The sequence below is a fragment of the Marmota marmota genome, unplaced genomic scaffold (genome assembly GCF_001458135.2).
Source record: "Marmota marmota marmota unplaced genomic scaffold, marMar, whole genome shotgun sequence".
NCBI classification, from domain to species: Eukaryota; Metazoa; Chordata; class Mammalia; order Rodentia; family Sciuridae; genus Marmota; species Marmota marmota.
This window is the reverse complement of record NW_026000261.1, coordinates 9,373,215-9,391,486: the sequence shown is the minus strand read 5'-3', so window position 1 is coordinate 9,391,486 and position 18,272 is coordinate 9,373,215. Positions and strand designations below refer to the sequence as shown.

Genomic DNA, 18,272 nt, shown 5'->3' with positions numbered 1-18,272 from the left:
CACACACACACACACACACTTTTGGTGCTCTTGAACCATTCTCCCTTCATCTTACTTGCTTGTGAAAATCATAATATTGTTAAACCCACTGTCCCTCTATGCTGTGCCTTCATTCTTGCAGCTGAACCTTACTGAAGGAAATATGTAATAACAATGACTGATTTCACATTAAATACATGAACTTCAAATGAATCCTTAATGCTACCAGGCAGCCTTATTGTATATTCTTAGTCCATTCAGCCTCCCATCTGCCCAGATAAGTAGTTTACATTGCCTTCTCTCTTCAAATCTTCATCATCTCCAACCCATTGCTTCCCATTTCACTGAAAAAATGAAGTAACCAGGAGAGAACTTCCACTATTTCCACCCACCTACTGGCATCTGCATCTATATAATCTGCCTTACAGCCCTTAGTATGGATAGATTCCAGGCACTACACAGATAGGCCAATCACTTCATGCGTGCTCTAGATCTTCTCCCTATTAGGCTACATGAGGAAATCACCTGAGCCATTTTTCCCTCTCTATATTTGTGTATCACAACAAATAATGTATTATTACATATGTTAATTCCTGCCTGTATAAAGTTCTGTGGTTCTATCTCCAGTTTCCTTAGGGTATGGTATCATCTTGTGATAAAGACAGAATTCTAGCAGGGCACAGTGGCACATGCCTGTAATTCTAGCAGCTCAGGAGGCTGAGGCAAGATGATGGAAAATTCAAAGCCACCCTCAGCAACAAATTTTTTAAAAATGAAACAAAAACAGAAGGGCCTAAAAATTGTTTTCTACCAAAGAAGAGAGATGGAGGAACTCTGTGGGAGTATATCCTTATCTGTCTCTTAGTTTTGGTCTATTAACTCCAAAACATTCAACATATAAGACCCACATAAATTAAAGAAGCATAATTAGCACATGACAGAGTGCTAAAACGAATATTAATCAGATGTCTTAAATGTATTGTCATGTTTTTCAAGAACTCATTAAATGAAACCTTGTTCTTTCCATTCATATTAAAGTTGAAATGTTTCATAGTGGAAAAGAAATGAGAACTTATTTGTTACTAACTGCAGTTATTTATTTATTTGTTTTTAAATTAAAGGGATATTTTTTAGCCCATATCATTTCAGCTGTCAGGTATCCATTATATATTAAACAAATATTTATTGAATACATTCTTGTAAACAGTACTAAAAAACTAAAAATGAATGGCAGGGCTCCTAATTTCTAATAGATTAAAAGGAGAATTAGGATGTGTCTATAAATCATAACCAAACAAGCATAACTCAAAAGACAGGATATCAAGGGATTCAGCATAGAATTGTACCCTAGGAAACATCATCCTGCAACTAAACATACTTTTCAATGTTTGAATATTTAAGTAATTATTGTATTCCCTTTAAAAATGCCAAAGAAGAGCCAATTTGTAACCCTCAGAAAAACTTCAAATGATCTACTCATGATATTTTCACTCCATATAGCTCTTACATCCTATAGCTGCCCAGAAACTTCTCCTATCACTCCTCACTCTCACTCCCAACTAAAATCGCTTCTTGAAATGAATCTCCTGCAAGTTTTTCCTATTTTTGCCCTTTCTCATCTTGTATCACTTGTTTTTACTTGTGAGCTCTTGTTCTCCTTTCGAGAATAATTTAGTTAAACTGGCATTGCAATATGTCAGCTCTTTCTGGCCATTACTCCTATTCTGCACACTAAGTGCCCATAACTGTTCTGTTATACCAAGAACCATGTTTTGGAGGGAACCATGTAGCGAAAAAGAGGATTATGTATAGAAGGCAAGGAGGCTGGGGTTGGGAGCTGCAAACATTAAACTTAATATATTTTATCCCTTCACACATGAGAGAAGATAATGAATGCTATAAGAAAGATAAAGTAGTAGTAGAGAGTATGTAAATACAGCTTTTGACTTACAGAATCAGAGGTATTTAATATTAATTGTTATTGAGGATCTAAACAGATAGTGATAGTAGACATATTCACAGGCAAGGCTATATGATTGTGAACAGGGAAAAAAGGCAGTTAAGTTTGGTTGGAACCTGTTTATCAAGGCCCTTTTTCTAAATGTGAACCTAACAATAACTAACTCTTACTTTCTGGAGGTCTTGCATATATTTTGGAGCATAATATTTTAAGACATTGACCAATTCTGAGAAGAGCTAAAAGATACAACTAATGTACACTTTAAGTTGTGTCAGGTATTAAGGCACCTTTATAGCAGTTCTTTCCTTGGAGACAATGTATGTATAAAGTGGGGAAACTCCATTCTAAGACTCCACCCTGATTAAAGAAGAGCAATGCTGCTGACCATATTAGTGTTAATCAGAGCACGCAATGCAACTAGTTTTCTCAAGGATAGGGATGAATACCCAGGGAACCATGATCACACTCTTACCACACTAAAGAATGATCCACTTTGACAAGATAGTTGGTTGGTATTTTATGGGTATAGTCTGGATCTATGGCTATGAAACAGAGAAAAGCAAAGTAGGATGTGATATGAATTTCTACCCTGCAACCTTGATCTAATTAAAGTAAACATAGAGTAGCACTGACCAACACATAATCATTTCCAGACAAGATCATATTCTTCAGAAGTAAGGCAATATGTACATATTTGGGTATAGAAATATTATATACATTTTTTTGTGTTTTTAACCTTGTTACCCATATGCCGGCTTACTACCTTTCCCTTAATTCCCCACAAGGAAAGGGTTTTGGCCACCTTTTCTGTTTCCATTCCTTTCCCTTACTCTCAAGGAAGAGATTTCTCTCTCCTCCTCCTTAACTGATTCCAAAGCCTACCCAAGCTTCCTCCTCACACAGTGAATATACATATACACAGAACAGCTTTTCAAATATGTTGCATGTTGACTTACTGGTCAAAACCTGTAGATCACTATAGTACAGAGATTTTTAATTTTCTTTCATGCATCTTTCTTTTTTAATATGTTGTTTTACAAAAAGAAATAGCAGAAAGGTGATTTTGTGAGTTGGCATGCAAATAATGATGCTGGGAACCCTAGTATTTTGTAGCAGGACAAAAAGTCACAGAAAATCCTGATTATTTTAATTTTTAATACTTTTCCTTGAAGCACTTTTTAATTATAATTAATAGCACATATTAATTTTAGATATTAGTGCATTTCACTGTGACATTGCCACACATATTGTGCTTTATTCATTCTACCCTCTTTTCCCCTTCTCCACCCAATTCTCTAATAGCTTGTCTTATGCTTTCAGGTCTATTTACCCCCCTTAATTTCCACATATGGGAGAAAACATGAAATACTTATCTTTCTGTGTCTGACTTATTTTGCTTAACATCATGTCCTCCAGTTTTATACATTTTGCTGCATATGACATAATTTAATTCTTTCTGGCCAAATAATACTGTATTAAATATATGCTCTTAATCCATTTACCTTTTGGTAGTGAATGATCTTTTAATGTGCTATTTCTCAGTATTTTTTATTTTATTTTTTTAGGTGTAGATGGACACAACACAATGCCTTTATTTGTTCATGTGGTACTGAGGATCGAACCTGGGTCCTGCCCATGGTAGGCGAGTGCTGTACCGCTGAGCCACAATCCCAGCCCCTATTTCTCAGAATTTTAATAAGGATTTTTGCATCAATGTTCATCATGGCTATTGGTCTTGTTCTCTTTTTGCTTTTGTTCTTGTCTCCTTATCCAGATTTGTTATCAGGATGATACTGGCTTCATAAAATTGAGTTTGAAAAGGTACCTTTCCTTTCTATTTTATGTAACAGGGGAGCATTGGTTTTAACTCTTCTTTTCAAAGTCTAGTAAAATTCAGCAGTGAATCCATAGTCCTTGGCTTCTTTGGGAGACTTTTATTACTATTCCAATCTCATTGTAACTGATCTACTTATAGATCATCTTGGTTCAGTTTTGGCAAGTCTTTTGTGCCCAGAAATTTATTCTAGATTTTCCAACTTATTGACATATAGTTTTTCAAAATATCCCTTAATGATCCTATGGATTTCAGAGGTTATCTGTTGTAATATACCCTTCTTCACCTCTAATTTTACATTGTTTCTTTTCTCTTTCTCATAGTTTGACTAACGATTTGTCAATTTTGTTTTCTTTTCAAAGAAACAACTCTGTTTCATTGAACCTTTGTATTCTTTTTGTCTCTATTTCATTTATTTCTATCCTGGTCTTTGTTATTTCTTTCCTTCTACTGATTTTAGGTTCAGTTTGTTCTTATTTTTTGAAGACCTTGAGATGCATCATTAGGTCATTTAGAAAATCCTGAATTTTAAGGTATTCAGGGAATCTTACTATACTAGGTAACATTTCTGTACAAATACCCTGGCCAACTCTTGACTTCAGTCTCACATGATATGATACAAAGTCCAAAAATCATTGTTTTTTTCTAAATAAAATATGGTTTGAGTTATTTTTACTTTTTAGAGACAGGGAAAGTCAAGTTTGACTTTCCAGTGTGGATGTGTCACCAGAAAGAGAAAGGTCAACAGAGAATCCTTCAATATTCCCTTTTAACACTTTGTTGTTATCTCAAAAGGGAAGCATCAGGAGCATCACAGCTTTTCTAGAGGTAGAGTTCACGGTTTTGGAACATGGCTTTGTCCCCATGAAATTTTTATCCAATTTTCTTGCCTACTAGAGCTATATTGTTTTTAAAGATATCTTCCTTTTTAGCTATCTCTATCACTAAGCATCCTTGCCCAAGGTCTCAAAGACCATGTCAGATCCCCTCTGCTGAGTTTTTAGAGGGTAATAAGTGATGGAAGCAGAAATAATTACAATTTGTTGACCTCTTTCCTTCAGACTCACAGAAAAAATTAAATGGGCAAACACATGAAGTTATGTAAAAGTTTTTGTCTTTCCATGGTCCTACCAAATATAAAATCCAAATTCAAACACACTGAATCCATTACTGAAAAAAAAATGAAGGCTGGGGTTATAGCTCAGTGGTAGAGTGCTTGCCTCACACATGTGACGCACTGGGTTTGATCATCAGCACCACATAAAAATAAAGATGTTGTGTCCATCTACAACTAAAATATTTTTTTTAAATATGAAAATAAGTTGTAGCACCAGAGATTTGTGTCTGGTGCCCTCCTGGAATGCCACAACTTCTTTTCCAATGCCCCCTCCTGGAATCCTACCACCATCCCACTTGGGTATTATACCAATGGTGTTCTCTGTGCAGCTTAATGATCCTTTCTTTCTTCCCCATTCCTCACCTCCATTTCCATGATTATTCTTATATGTACCATTATTCAGAAGCCACCCCTTTTGACCTTCTATCCTTGTCCCCTCAGGTGTCTTTTTTAACAGACACATAGGCAGAAGCCCCCTTGGTTTCCAATCGTCTAGCCATGCAGTGTCTTCTCTCTTCTATCACAGAGGAACTGGAACTTCCAAATCTATCCAAGTCAATAAATTCAATCCATTTTAATTTTTTTTCAACATTTAATTATTTGACTTTCACAAAATGGAAGTTTATAAAGTAAAAAGTTCTGAATTTCATAGCCCCAACTGAACCCCATAGCACTCATTGGCAGAGATGAGTGCACTCTGCCTAGTTAATGCAAATATTTGCTGAATGTCTTTCCAGACCTCTTCTATACTTACTCAAACATAAATCTACAAACATACATACCAACTATGTATATACACTAATAGGATTTTTAAAGGAATTTTGTATACAAAAATAAAAAGTGACCCTGTCATAGACTTCAAAAAATAATAACAGTAGCTGTAGCTCTAATATAGTTTGCAGTATTTTATTCTGTCATATATTTCATGCTTCTGTGATCTCTTTCCCCATGACTCAAGTTTCTCCCATGTTCAAAAGAACTCTCTCTCAACCACATATCCAGTCACAATCAATCTTTGTCCTTAAAAAGAGCTTCCCCTCACTGACTCCACTTCCTCACTTCCCATTCACTCAGTCCTTGCAGTTTGGCTTCTACCCTACCACGCCCCTGAATTTGATTGAAGATCCAAAGTAAATGCCAAGCCCAATGGACATTTTCAGCCTTTAACTCTCAGGGCCCCTCAGCCTATATGACCTTCTTTTTTTGATTCATACCCTATTCAAACTGTTCCTAATTACTTTATTGCCTCCAGTCATCTCCAACTGGGGATGATTTTAAACTTTAGCGGATATGTGGCGACATCTGGAGTCAATTTTGTCTGTCATGACTGAATAAGTGGGGTGGGTACCACTGGCATCTAGTGGATAGAGGCTAGGGAGTCTGCTGAACATCCTACAATGCATGGCCAGTCCCCCACAACAAAGAATTATCCAATTCTAAATGTCAGGAGTACTGAGGTTAAGAAAATCTGCATAGAAGGAAATAAACAAACATGAAGGCATTTCTCAAATGTACAGGCTAAGTATCTAGCCCCCAATTTGGATGGTGATTGTCCACACCCTTCCCAACAGGAGGCAGCCGAAAGTCACATCTCTGCTGGATGTCCCACAGCCATGGCAGCTTTCTGGTATGTAGGTCCACAGTCCCTAGGTGATGTCCAGGACTCCTCCAGTCATGTCTCATTGTGCTCCAGTTGCACACCTCCTCCCCATCCTTCCACCTGAGGGCTAAAACACACTTTTAGCCCCCTTCAACACAGCTTATGGTCACCAGGGGGAAAAGCAGACCAACCTCCCACCCACCCCCTTCCCTGACTCACTCTCCTCTTCCTCCCACCTCTCCCCCTCCCACTGGCGGTTGGGATGAATATGAGTAAGAGAATGAGGCAGGGAGCTGAACAGACATTGGATATGCTTCTGTTATGTTTCACATTTCTGAATTCACTGAGAACTTTATAGCCAGATTCCTTTACCACATTTTTCCTGGTGGTGGGTTGGAAGAGAGAATGGTCTAGATGAGCATACCCTGAGTACTATGAGTTTCTGACTCACCTTGGCAGTGGTATGAATTCAAATCTGTCTCTGGTTTCATCTACTGATGAGTAGGGAGGATTCTCCTGTCATGAGACTGTGCAGTTATAGGAGTCCTTGCCGGCAGCTGGTGCTGCTGGCATCTTTTGTATGCAGCCCTGTGGGGATTCTCTTAGGGGTGGCGAATTTCTGCTGTGTTAATTTGAGCCCAGTAGAAACCTAGGGTTACCCACCCTCCAAGCTTTCTTTGGATTTTTCTTGTGATTTAACTCCCCCAGAACATGAGCCATCCCTATTCAATTCATTCTTGGGGACTCTTGGGATGCAGGAATTCCCACTACTCGCCAAACCTCGATGGAACTCCCCATCCAGTTTCAACAGTTTCTTTAATGGTCTGTTGCTTGAAATTTCTCTGCTGTTACCAGTTTCTGACTGGGAAATAATCAGGTTCTCCAGAATAGGAGCCTACTCAAGTTAGCTTAAAGAAAAAGGTATCTGGGGCTAGGGTTGTGGCTCAGTGGTAGCACCCTTGTCTGGCATGTGTGAAGCACTGGGTTCCATCCTCAGAACCACATAAAAATAAATAAGTAAATAAAATAAGGTTATAAAAAATAAAAGACTGTCTGGGTAAAGTGTATCCTCACGTAGCATAATTGCAATATGTGAAAGGAGTTGCACCACAACCACTCTCTCCAGCTCTCTGGAGTCACTGGATCAACTCTTCTATGCCTGTCTGCATCCTGGGACCTCACACTCGTGTCCTCCAAAAGATACCTCTGTAAAGCACCCAGTTTTTCTCCCCCATAGTCAGGGCTAGGCCTCAGCTGTGGCCTCAGTGTTTGTGGCTATGACCCAGGCCTCAACAAAATTACCCACTGCTTCACTGACCAACTCCATCATGACTATGGCATCTACCTCTCAGTGCAGATGATCTATCCTGGGAATCTGTGTGGCTCAGGATGTGTCAAATGACCACACTTAACTATATAAGGACTAGGCGGGGAAAGAGGGTGGACTTTTATATACATGACTGTGCACATCTGTGGGGAGACAGGTGTTCACGTGTGTGCGTACACACACACACACACATACACACACCCCAAAAGCTGCAGTAGATCTAGGGTACTAAATGACCCTCTGGAATAAAAAGGGGTAATCAAGTTGGGTGTTGTGGTACACACCTATAATACCAGCTACTCAGGAGGCTAAGGCAGGAAGATCACCAGTTTGAGGTCAGCCTGGACCATTTAGCAAGACTCTGTCTCAAAATTAAAAAATAAAAATTGAAAGGGCTCAGAATAGAGCTCAGGGGTAGAGCACTCCTGAGTTCAAGCTCCAATACAAAACTAAACAAAAAACAAAAACAAGGGTAATCAAACCGTGTCTTTCCTTCCACCATCTACACCCTCCCCACCTCTCATCCCTCACCTCCATTCCACCCCTTCCCTCCACCTCCCACCCACCTCTGAAAATTGATTTCCCACTGGGATATGTTTTGGTTCTATTTCATATTTCTGAATTCACTAAGGGCTTTGCAGCCAGATTCTCCTCCCACAGCGGAAGCAACTTTCCCTTCGTGAAAAATTCACAGCTTTACACCAAGGGCAGTCCCAATCCCCAGGCCTGCGAAAAACCGGAGGTTTTCTTGGCTGGTGGAGTTCAAAGTCTTTCCTATTAAGGGTTTCTGGAGGGTCTAATCCCTGGGCCCCCATATCAGACCGCCACAGGCTAACATCAAAGGCTGAGCTGTGGGGAAGCATCTGAGGTGGAGCAGGTGCTGTGACCATGGCTGTTGGTGGAGATGGTGAGGGTGAGGCTGGGAATGGGGACAAAGGGGATGAATATGAGTAAGAGAATGAGGCAGGGAGCTGAACAGGGAGGGGTTCTGATGAGGCTATGAACAGGGGATTCAGGGTCCCAGAGAGAGAAAACATGGAATTTTCCATGGATCCAGGATCTCCCTCCCTCTGCCCACCAGAGGTGTAATTTTTTGGCTCAGTAGTTCCAAGAAGCTGCAGGAAGTTCCCACCCAGCTCCTGTTCAGCCTCCATGGAGGCAGCTCCCACTGCATTACTCTCCTCTCTTCTTCTTCCTCCTCTTCCTCCTCCTGTGGCATCATCTGTAGCTGCTGTTGTCTCTTCCATCTCTCCTGTTCCTTCGGTCCCTGCCCCTCTAGCAGCAGCCAGGCTTGGCCCCTCTGCAACCTGCTCTGGGGGAGCCCTGAGTTCCTGGAGAGAAGTGGGCAGGGCTGAGATGTGATCTGTGGTCAAGGGGGTGGAGGACTGGCCTAGAGTAGGGGTGAAAGGTAGGACTGGCATGGCAGGGTGATCTTACCACCTGGAGAAGCTTCCACTTTAGTAGGTCACACTCTTTCTGCACTTCCACCAGTTTGGCCTGGGTCATCCATAGTTGGAAAGCAGCCTCCTTGCGCTCCATCTCTTGTTGCATCGTGAGCTCCTTCAGTTCTGAGGCCAAGGCTTGGGCGGCTGACTTGTGCAATTTGGAGAATTCCTGCAGCCACTGCACCCTGTGCCCCTGTAAGTGCTCCTGTCTGCAAGCAAAGCGCAAGCCCAGAGCCAGGCTGCCCCAGGCGCAGGCTTCCTGGGCCTCGCTGGACATCTCACTGTCCTCCAGGATGGTTCTGATCTTATCTTCCACTTCCTCCCAGGACAAGGTTAGATTGTCAAGGTAGAACTCAGGGCCTTTCACGTGCCTGGCCATCTTCTCGTTGATGAAGGCCACCACCTTGCTATGCCGAAATCCACTACAGGGGTCCTCAGGTTTCAAGGCCATGATGTCTAAGGGGCTTGTGGCTTTGTGGGCCCTGGGAGATGGATCAACCAGTTGTCCTGTCCTTCTCCTTTAAGACCCCCTAGTCCTCAGCCTCCCCACCCACACCCCAGTCGCCTATAGCCCCCCACCCCATCACTCTTAGTATCCCTCCCCTGCCTTTAGGGCCCACNCAAAGGCGGGAAGAAACGGGACTGGTTAGAAAAGACCCAGAATGAAGAAAATGAAGCTCTCAGAAGTAAGTCCAAAAGGTCCCACCCCACCATGATGGTTTGTTCCACGCCTGGTGAGCCCCCTCCAATACTTGGAATATTCTAGAACAGGAAGTAACTCCAACACCTCTGTGGCATCAAGTAGCCCTGAAGGAAGAGGGGTGGAGGAGAGGAGCTAAACTTAAGAATGCAAAGGATGAAAACATTCCTTTCATTTCCCTGATGCTATGTACTTTTTGGCCTGCAAATTAATTTGCCAAGAGTGGTTAGAAAAGACACAGAATGAAGAAAAGGAAACTTTTGTACAAGTAACAAAATGCCGAAACCCCTCCTTCCCGACATATATTTATCTAACCCCAGAGTATGTTAAGACCCCTAGCGGTAGAGTGTTCCAGTCAGGGAACATCTCCAACCTCTCAGTGGCCTCTGGCGCCACCCCCTGGAGAAAATTTCTGTAGCTCATGTTCAGACTATTGAATTCCCTCCAATAGGAAGTTTAGTTAACATTTTCTGTAAAGGAACAGAGAGTAATTATTTGAGGCTCTGGGGAAAAAGAATATGTATCCCAACTACTTGCCATAAAAAAGTAGCCATAAATAATACCTGAAGGAATGAGCATGTTCTGTGTTCTGGTAAAATTTTATTTAGAGTAGGCGGTTGGCATGATTTGGCCTAACTCCTGCTCTATATTCCCATGTCGTGTGTGTCCTAAAGACCTCTCAAATCAGAATGTTCTTAATGTAACTCAACACTCTTTGTTTAAAAGTTTAGACAAGTTCAATGAAGTTTATTTGAGCAGAGAATGATTCATGAGTCAAAATTCTCCTGAATTTTGGAGAGATTCAGGAATGATTCAGCCTGAGCAGTGAGATTTATAGGACAAACATAAAAATAGAGAAACCACCTGATTACAGCTAGGCAATCTGCCTTATTTGGGAATGATCTGACTGCATGACTTCATGTGATTGGCTGAAATACAGCTGATTTTGATTGGTGCAAACCTGGCTGTTTGTTATTCTTTAAAATTTGAGTTTTTTAATATACCAAATTTGTTCATAGCTTAGGTAAGGACTCAAAATGTAGGAACAGTCTCAGGTCAGTGACCTCCTACTTATTCCTATGTTGTGCAATATAGAAGTCTTGGAAAAAAAACAACACCTAACTAACTGCCCAAAATGTAGGCAACAATTGGTCACCATACCCTTTGCTAGTACCTTAGAAACTCCTTGGATATCTGTTCACATTTAGAGATTGCCCATATTGTTTCTAAAATATTGTTCCTGTCTTTAATTTCCTCTAATTCCTAATTGCTTCTAGATTTTTTCTATGTTCAGGTTACTCCTAAGCTTAAAAATATATGATGGCTCCTTATGTTACACTCTTTGTCCTGATATTAGAATCTTTCTACAGCCTGCCTTTTGGATTTAATAATCTCCATTATCTTCTCTCCTATTATTAATACATCCCAAAGGAATAAGTCATGAACAGATACACTTATTTTGTGTTTTGCATTATCTATCCCTGGAAAAATCAGGTTATTCATCCTTTATTATTCAGCATTATGTTTTATTCTGTGAACTACATTGAAAATGGTAGTATTTATCCTATATGGTAGTAAAAGAGAAAAAAAAAACAATCAGGTTTTAAAATATTACCTAAGAGGGTAGTTGAATACTAAAGATAGAGAGTTTCCCTGATTTAACATTCTTTTAAAATACTGTCTTGTACTTTCTTTACATTTAAACTTTTGTATTTATCAGCCATCAGTAGTCATGGTTCATAATTTGGTTTTAGAGTGATTTCTGCAGAAAGGGCACTCAGAAAATGAACTTTTGAGGAGAAGTGGGAGAGACAAGTGATAGGGAGGATCATGAGGGAGCTGTCACAGTAATTCAAGAGGTAAATTGAGGTGCTGGATGTAGAGATGGAGAGAAGAATGCAGAGAGTCATTTGTCCAGTTTAAACATGGACTTTAGGTGGAATTCATTAGAGATGTTAGGGATGAGAGTTAGGAAATGCCTAAGATAATTTCCAGGTTTCTGGTATAGGGGACTAAGAAGATAGACTTTGATGGATAATGAAGCAGTTGGTTAGAGTTAGTTTACCTTCCTATAGATAGATAGATAGATAGATAGAGATGGATGGATGGATGGATGGATAGATAGATAGATAGATAGATATTGAGGTAACCTGTTGGGTGACCTGGTAGAGATACCCAGTCAGCAGTTTGAGTCTAAAGCTTAGGAGAGATATCAGGGTTAGAATTATTATAGTGGGAGGAAGAAGTTGAATTCTTGGTAGTGTTTGAAATAACATAGGGAGAGGATATAGAGTGGGAAGAGGCCTGCCTTATGAATCTCTTCCTTTCTATCAGGGTCCTGTCTTTGGTGGTTTAATAGTTATCTACCTTATTCTTTGTCTTCTATTCTTCTAATGTAAGAACATCTTTTACCCTACTTTTCTTTGATAAGAATTTAAACATGGACTTCAGCTTGAAATCAGTTTTCTCCATATGCTGCCATCATTTCACTTCTGCTGAATAAACATCTTTGGAAAAATAAATTTTTTTCACATGGCTAAAGAATTGAAGAAGGGAAAAAAACAAAAGAGAGGGAGATCTGTTAGAAAATTATTTCAGTGCATAAGCAGAACTTTATTAGGGTTTGAACTATGGAAGAATCTAGATGTCAGAAGAGTACACAATTTTTAAAATTTAAATTAAATTTATTTTTTATTTTTTAAAATATTTATTCTTTTAGGTTTTTTTTTAAGTGGACAATATATTTATTTTACATTTATGTGGTGCTGAGAATTGAATCCAGTGCCTCACGCATGCTAGGTGAATACGCTATCACTTGAGCCACATCCCCAGCCCCTGAATTAAATTTATTTTTAACTACTGAAACACATGTTAGTGGGGTAGCATGATGTTTTGATATAAGTATCCATTTTATAATGTTTAAATCGAGTTAAACTTATATACCTCCTCAAAAATTTACCATTTTTATGGTGAAAACATTCAAAATCCTTTCTAGTAGTGTTTTGAAATGCATAGTACATTTTTGTTATCTGTTGTCACCTTACTGTGCAATAGCACACCAAAAATACTAGCTCTTTTCTAATGATATCTTAGTACTCACTGATCAATCTTATTCCGTCTGTCCCCTTAGGACAGATTTTGAAACAGAATTAGCATGACTTATTATCCAGTTTTATAATAACAATAAATATGGGAAGATGGCATGGAGGGTGATTTTGAGGTATCTGGTGAAATTTGGTGTTATGATTAGTGATGCCTCTAGCCATAGTATAGAAGGAAAATCAGACTATAGGAGACAGATGAGTTCAGTTTGGATTGATAAGTGCCTCATGACAGTTATATTGACTCTTAGATGACTCAACTGGGCTGGAATTTAAGAGAGAGAACATAACTGGAGATATATATTATAGCTTTGGATGGTTACAGTGCTCAGTTGTGGCTAGGATCCAGTGCTTAAGATGAAGGTTAGGTGGGGAGAAAAAAAAAATGAAACAGAAAAAAAAAACCACTAAGGCCTAGGGAAGAGTGGTCAATAATTTGGGAGTAAACCAAGGAAAAATAATAAGCAATAGAAGTGGTAGAAAGAAGTAGAAAAAAGGAGGGGGATAGTTTTAAACTAAGAGATTTTGAAGGTGAAATAAGTGTTACTCTTTTCAAATAATACATGGAGGTTGGATTGGATTAGGTTTAGATTATTAGCTAAACCTAATGAACAAAAGGTCATCCAGTTCACATAATAAGGTATTCTTAATGATTCTACTGATTAGAAAATCAATAGAATGATATGGCAGAAGTAAAATGATATTGGGCCATAGAATGAAGTTAGAGGAGCAAGTATAAATAGTGAATATTGACAAGTCTTTCAAGGTCTCTGAAACTGACAGCTATGGTGGCATAGACAGAAGTCAGAGAATAGATCATGGAGGCATAGGGCATGATAGATTAGTTGCTAAGACAATTTAGTTATAAAATTTTCAACAGAAAGTCAGGCAAGGTAGGTAATCATATAAAGAAAACGGTTTTTGAAGAGTTTGAGGTGTAACTTGGGTAATTGACAAAATCTTTGTCAATATTATGAGGAAAATTATAAAACAATGTTATTAACAAATACAAAATATCTGTAATGTAAGTATGAGCCAATGAGGAGGTAGGAATAGAGTCAGTGGAATTGGTTGGGGAAGGCTTTCTGGATGAGAGATATATTGTTGTTAATAGAAATATCAGGATTCTCCACAGATTTATGGAAAGCTTTTTGATTATAGGATGATGTATTTCAGATTATTATTCTTAAAGTTGTTTTCATTCAAACAAGAAAGCAAGAATCACTTATAGTGTGCATAATGGTGGTGGCAAGAAATTTTAAATTTACCTTGATTATCCTGTTACCTTTATCCTCATCTTCATTCAGTCTTTGGGTCAGATTTTGAGCAAATTACCTGTATTCTTAGGTGAAAAACTGTAATTGCTTTCCTTGGGAATGGTGACATAACAGATCAATAGAAAGATCCACAATTCTCAGTTATACATGAATGGGTCAAATATATATGTAATATATCATAATTTTATTAGTATTTATCTGAATTTAATGCTCAGTCTCAGAATAAATTAGTTTGTTTTGAATTTATTGTAAAGGGCATTTTTATAATAAAATTTATCCTGAGCAAACAGTTTTTAGAATAAGTGTAATGTTTCCTGTATCCTGGTCCATTGACTGTTTTCTTAAAAACAGTGACAAGAAAACAAATCTTTTCATTGACTTTATGATTTGTATTGGGAGGTAATGTGGTATTTGTATTTTGTAGGTATTTGTATTTTGTAGCTATTTTGTGGTACTTATTTGTAGGCAATGTGGTAATAGTGGTGATGATGTTAAAGGAGTTTATTTTTATAGAGTGCTTAGTATATACTGGGCACTTGCTAAATGCTTTAAGTGAACTATTTCATTGTTAGGAGAGATTTTGTTCTAGGTCTCTCACATTTCTGCATATCTTCTGAGCATACTATACTTTGTCCTGGATTAGCTTTTCAAAGTTGTATGTATAGAGAAGACTCTTGGAAGATAGAAATAATGTCTCCCTCTAGAGCCAAAGTAAGGTTTGCATACAGCCTTGGAAAAAAGAGCATATTTACTTCTGGAACAAAGGGCTGATATGCTTATGACCCATAATAAAAGATGTGTGTTTCCTAAGCTTGAAGCTCTTCCACTGTACTATATGACACATTGCCTATGACCCATTGCTTTTGCAGGTGTTCCCTGATCCTCTTTGTATTGTCCTGTGAGACTGAGTTTGAGTAAGCAACACAAATGCTGATGCTCTATTGTGAGAAATTATTTATTATTTGTGACATAGGAGTTTCCTTGAAACTGGCAGGATAACTTGTTAGTTTTGAAATTGGGTAAAATTTCAGACCCTTTACAATTTTTAACACTTATGTGATATAACAACCCTGTAAAATAGTTGCTTTTTATTAATCTAACTTATATAAGCCTCAAACAGATTTAGTCACCTATCCAAAGATCCATAGATAGAACATTATAGAGCTGGAAGTTGAACTTACATATCTGCCTCTAAAGGCCATTATCTCAAGCAGTAATCTATTCAAGTACAGTTCAAGTCCCAGGGTTGACCTATTGACTAACTGTAACATGAACTATAAGCAAATTATGTTTCTATGATTCTGAGCTGGAGATTATCAGTATCATGGCCAAACCTGAATATTCATGTTGGCAGAAGTTAAAAAGAGTTAATAAAGTATTCTCTCTTCATACCTCCATCAAATCCTGTTTGTTTACTAACCAATCTCTGCCTGATGGAAAAAAAAATGTACACACTTAAAATCTGTTGACATTTTACAGGCCAGAGATCCATAAAAAATAACTTATAAAAGCAAAAAAAAAAAGAAGACCACAACCCTCTGAAGTTTTCATAACTCTACAAAACTGAAAGTAAGGCTTATAGACTAAAAATAACAAAAAATGAGTTTTTTCAAAAGATCCAGTGTTTCCCCTAAATGCTTATTATAATGTAAATTTTAAAATTTATTTTAATTAGGTAAATATGACAGCAGAATGCATTTTGATTCATTGTACACAATTGCAGCACAACTTTTCACTTCTATGGTTGTACGTGATGTAGCGTCATACCATATGTGCAGTCATACTTGTACCTAGGGTAATGATGGCCATCTCATTCCACCATCTTTCCTGCCCCCATGCACCCTCCCTTCCTTCCCTCCCCTTTGCCCAATCAAAGCTTTTTACATTTTTCTCATGCTTCCCTCCTCCTGGTTATGGATCAGCATCCACTTATCAGAGAGAATATTCAGCTCAGCTTTGGTTTTTGGGATAGGCTTACTTTGCTCAGCATGATATCCTCCAACTCCATCTATTTACCTGTGAATGCCATAATTTTATTCTTTTTAATGCTGAGTAATATTTCATTGTGTATATATATAACACAGTTTCTTTATCCACTCATCTACAGAAGGGCATCTAGGTTGCTTCCACAGTTTGGCTATTGTGAATTGAGCTGCTATGAATATTCATGTAGCTGCATTATTATAGCATGCTGATTTTAAGTCCTTTGGGTATAGACCGAGTAGGGGATAGCTGGGTCAAATAGTGGTTCCATTTCAAATTCCCCAATAGTGGTTCCATTCCAGTTTCTCCATGCTGCTTTCCAGATTGGTTGCACCAATTTGTAGTCCCACAAGCAATGTATGAGTGTGCCTGTTCCCCCACATTTATTGTTCAGAAAGGCCAATCAAAAGAGAAACCAAGTTAAGTTAAAAACCAAAAATAACCCAAAATGTCTGGGAATACAAATTATATTTCAATAATAACTCTGAATATGGATGGCCTAAATTCATCAACTAAATGACATAGACTGACAGATTGGAATTAAAATGAAGACCCAGATATATATTGCCTTCAAGAGACTCATCTCACGGGAAAAGACACACACAGACCGAAGGTGAAAGGGAGGAAAAAAAGTAGCATAAATATTTTTATTCTTGTATTAGGTTTACATCTACTTTTCAATGTGTATAATCAGTACAGCACACAGCAAATACCTGGTAAAATGTCATTTGAATGATTCTACAGGTTTGTCATTCTTCTTAGATAATGATGTTAATAAATCAGCCAGTTTTGGCCTTTCTGGCTTTTTAGTGCATTAAAATTATTTGTTTGTAATTTTATATTATTATTTTTTGCAGTAGTCTGAAATTTTCCCTTTCTACAAGTTTAGAGATATTTTTCATTAAAACGTTTTATTTTTCTAATGAATTTTTGAGAAATAAAGATCATCAAAGTATCTGAGATTTTTTTTATTATTCATTTGTTTCTCTTCCCTGAATTTGCTACAATATTAGTAAATAGCTTTTGTTTGAGGAGTGTAGTCTCATGTAACAAGGGCAAAATGATTGATAGTTATGTATAATAGTCAATTCACAGTTTTAAAATGTCAAAAAGTAAAGTTTATTTTAGTTTGCTGTTCATTAAATGCTTCTGGAATTTGCAAGGGAAGTATTTTGAAGTGAATATAAGACTATGGCAGGAACCAGTTAGAAAAGTTTCAACTGTATCCTCAGGCATTTTATCTAGGGCTTCTGCTTTTAGGTATGAAAAAATTCTCTAATTTATATAGATTTTTACTAGATTATCTGTGATGTTACAATAAATTCACATAAACTCTGAAATAAAAATTTACATTTTATAGTATAAACATGTTTATAGATGGGAGTTAGGGACATTCTGATTTTTCATGTATGTTTTATTTTTTATTTTTTAATTTTTTATTAGTTGCTCAAAACATTACAATGATCTTGACATATCATACATTTGATTCAAATGGGGTACGTAATCTTATTTTTCCACGTGTACAGATTGCAGGATCACATTGGTTATACAGCCACGTTTATACATAGGGCTATACTAGTGTCTATTGTATTGTGCTGCCCTTCCTATCCCCCCTCCCCTCCCCTACCCTCCCATCACCTCTTTCTACCCAATCTACTGTGACACGTTTCTCTCTCTTTTTTCTTCCCCCTCACACCATCTTATATGTAATTTTGCATGACCATGAGGGTCTCCTACCATCTTCCGTGCAATTCCCCTTCTCTCTCCCATTCCCACGCACCTCTCATCCCTATATAATGGTAATCTTCTTCTCATGCTCTTCCTCCCTGCTGTGTTTTGAGTCGCCCTCCTTATATCAAAGAAGACATTCTGCATTTGTTTTTTAGGGATTGGCTAGCTTCACTTAGCATAATCTGCTCTAATGCCATCCATTTCCCTGCAAATGCCAT

General features: G+C 38.1%; 2 protein-coding genes across 4 annotated transcripts in view; one reads left to right on the top strand and one right to left on the bottom strand.

Moving 5' to 3' along the window:
- The window catches only part of LOC107152458 (X-linked interleukin-1 receptor accessory protein-like 2), a 635,481-nt gene that overhangs the window by 589,245 nt on the left and 27,964 nt on the right, over positions 1-18,272 (top strand). The window lies entirely within an intron of this gene.
- On the bottom strand, positions 8,444-9,713 carry Tex13a (testis expressed 13A). The gene is made up of 2 exons (XM_015497953.2): positions 9,255-9,713; positions 8,444-9,148 (listed from the first exon to the last, which is right to left on the bottom strand). Exons 1-2 carry the CDS (start codon positions 9,711-9,713, stop codon positions 8,444-8,446), a joined length of 1,164 nt encoding a protein of 387 aa, XP_015353439.1.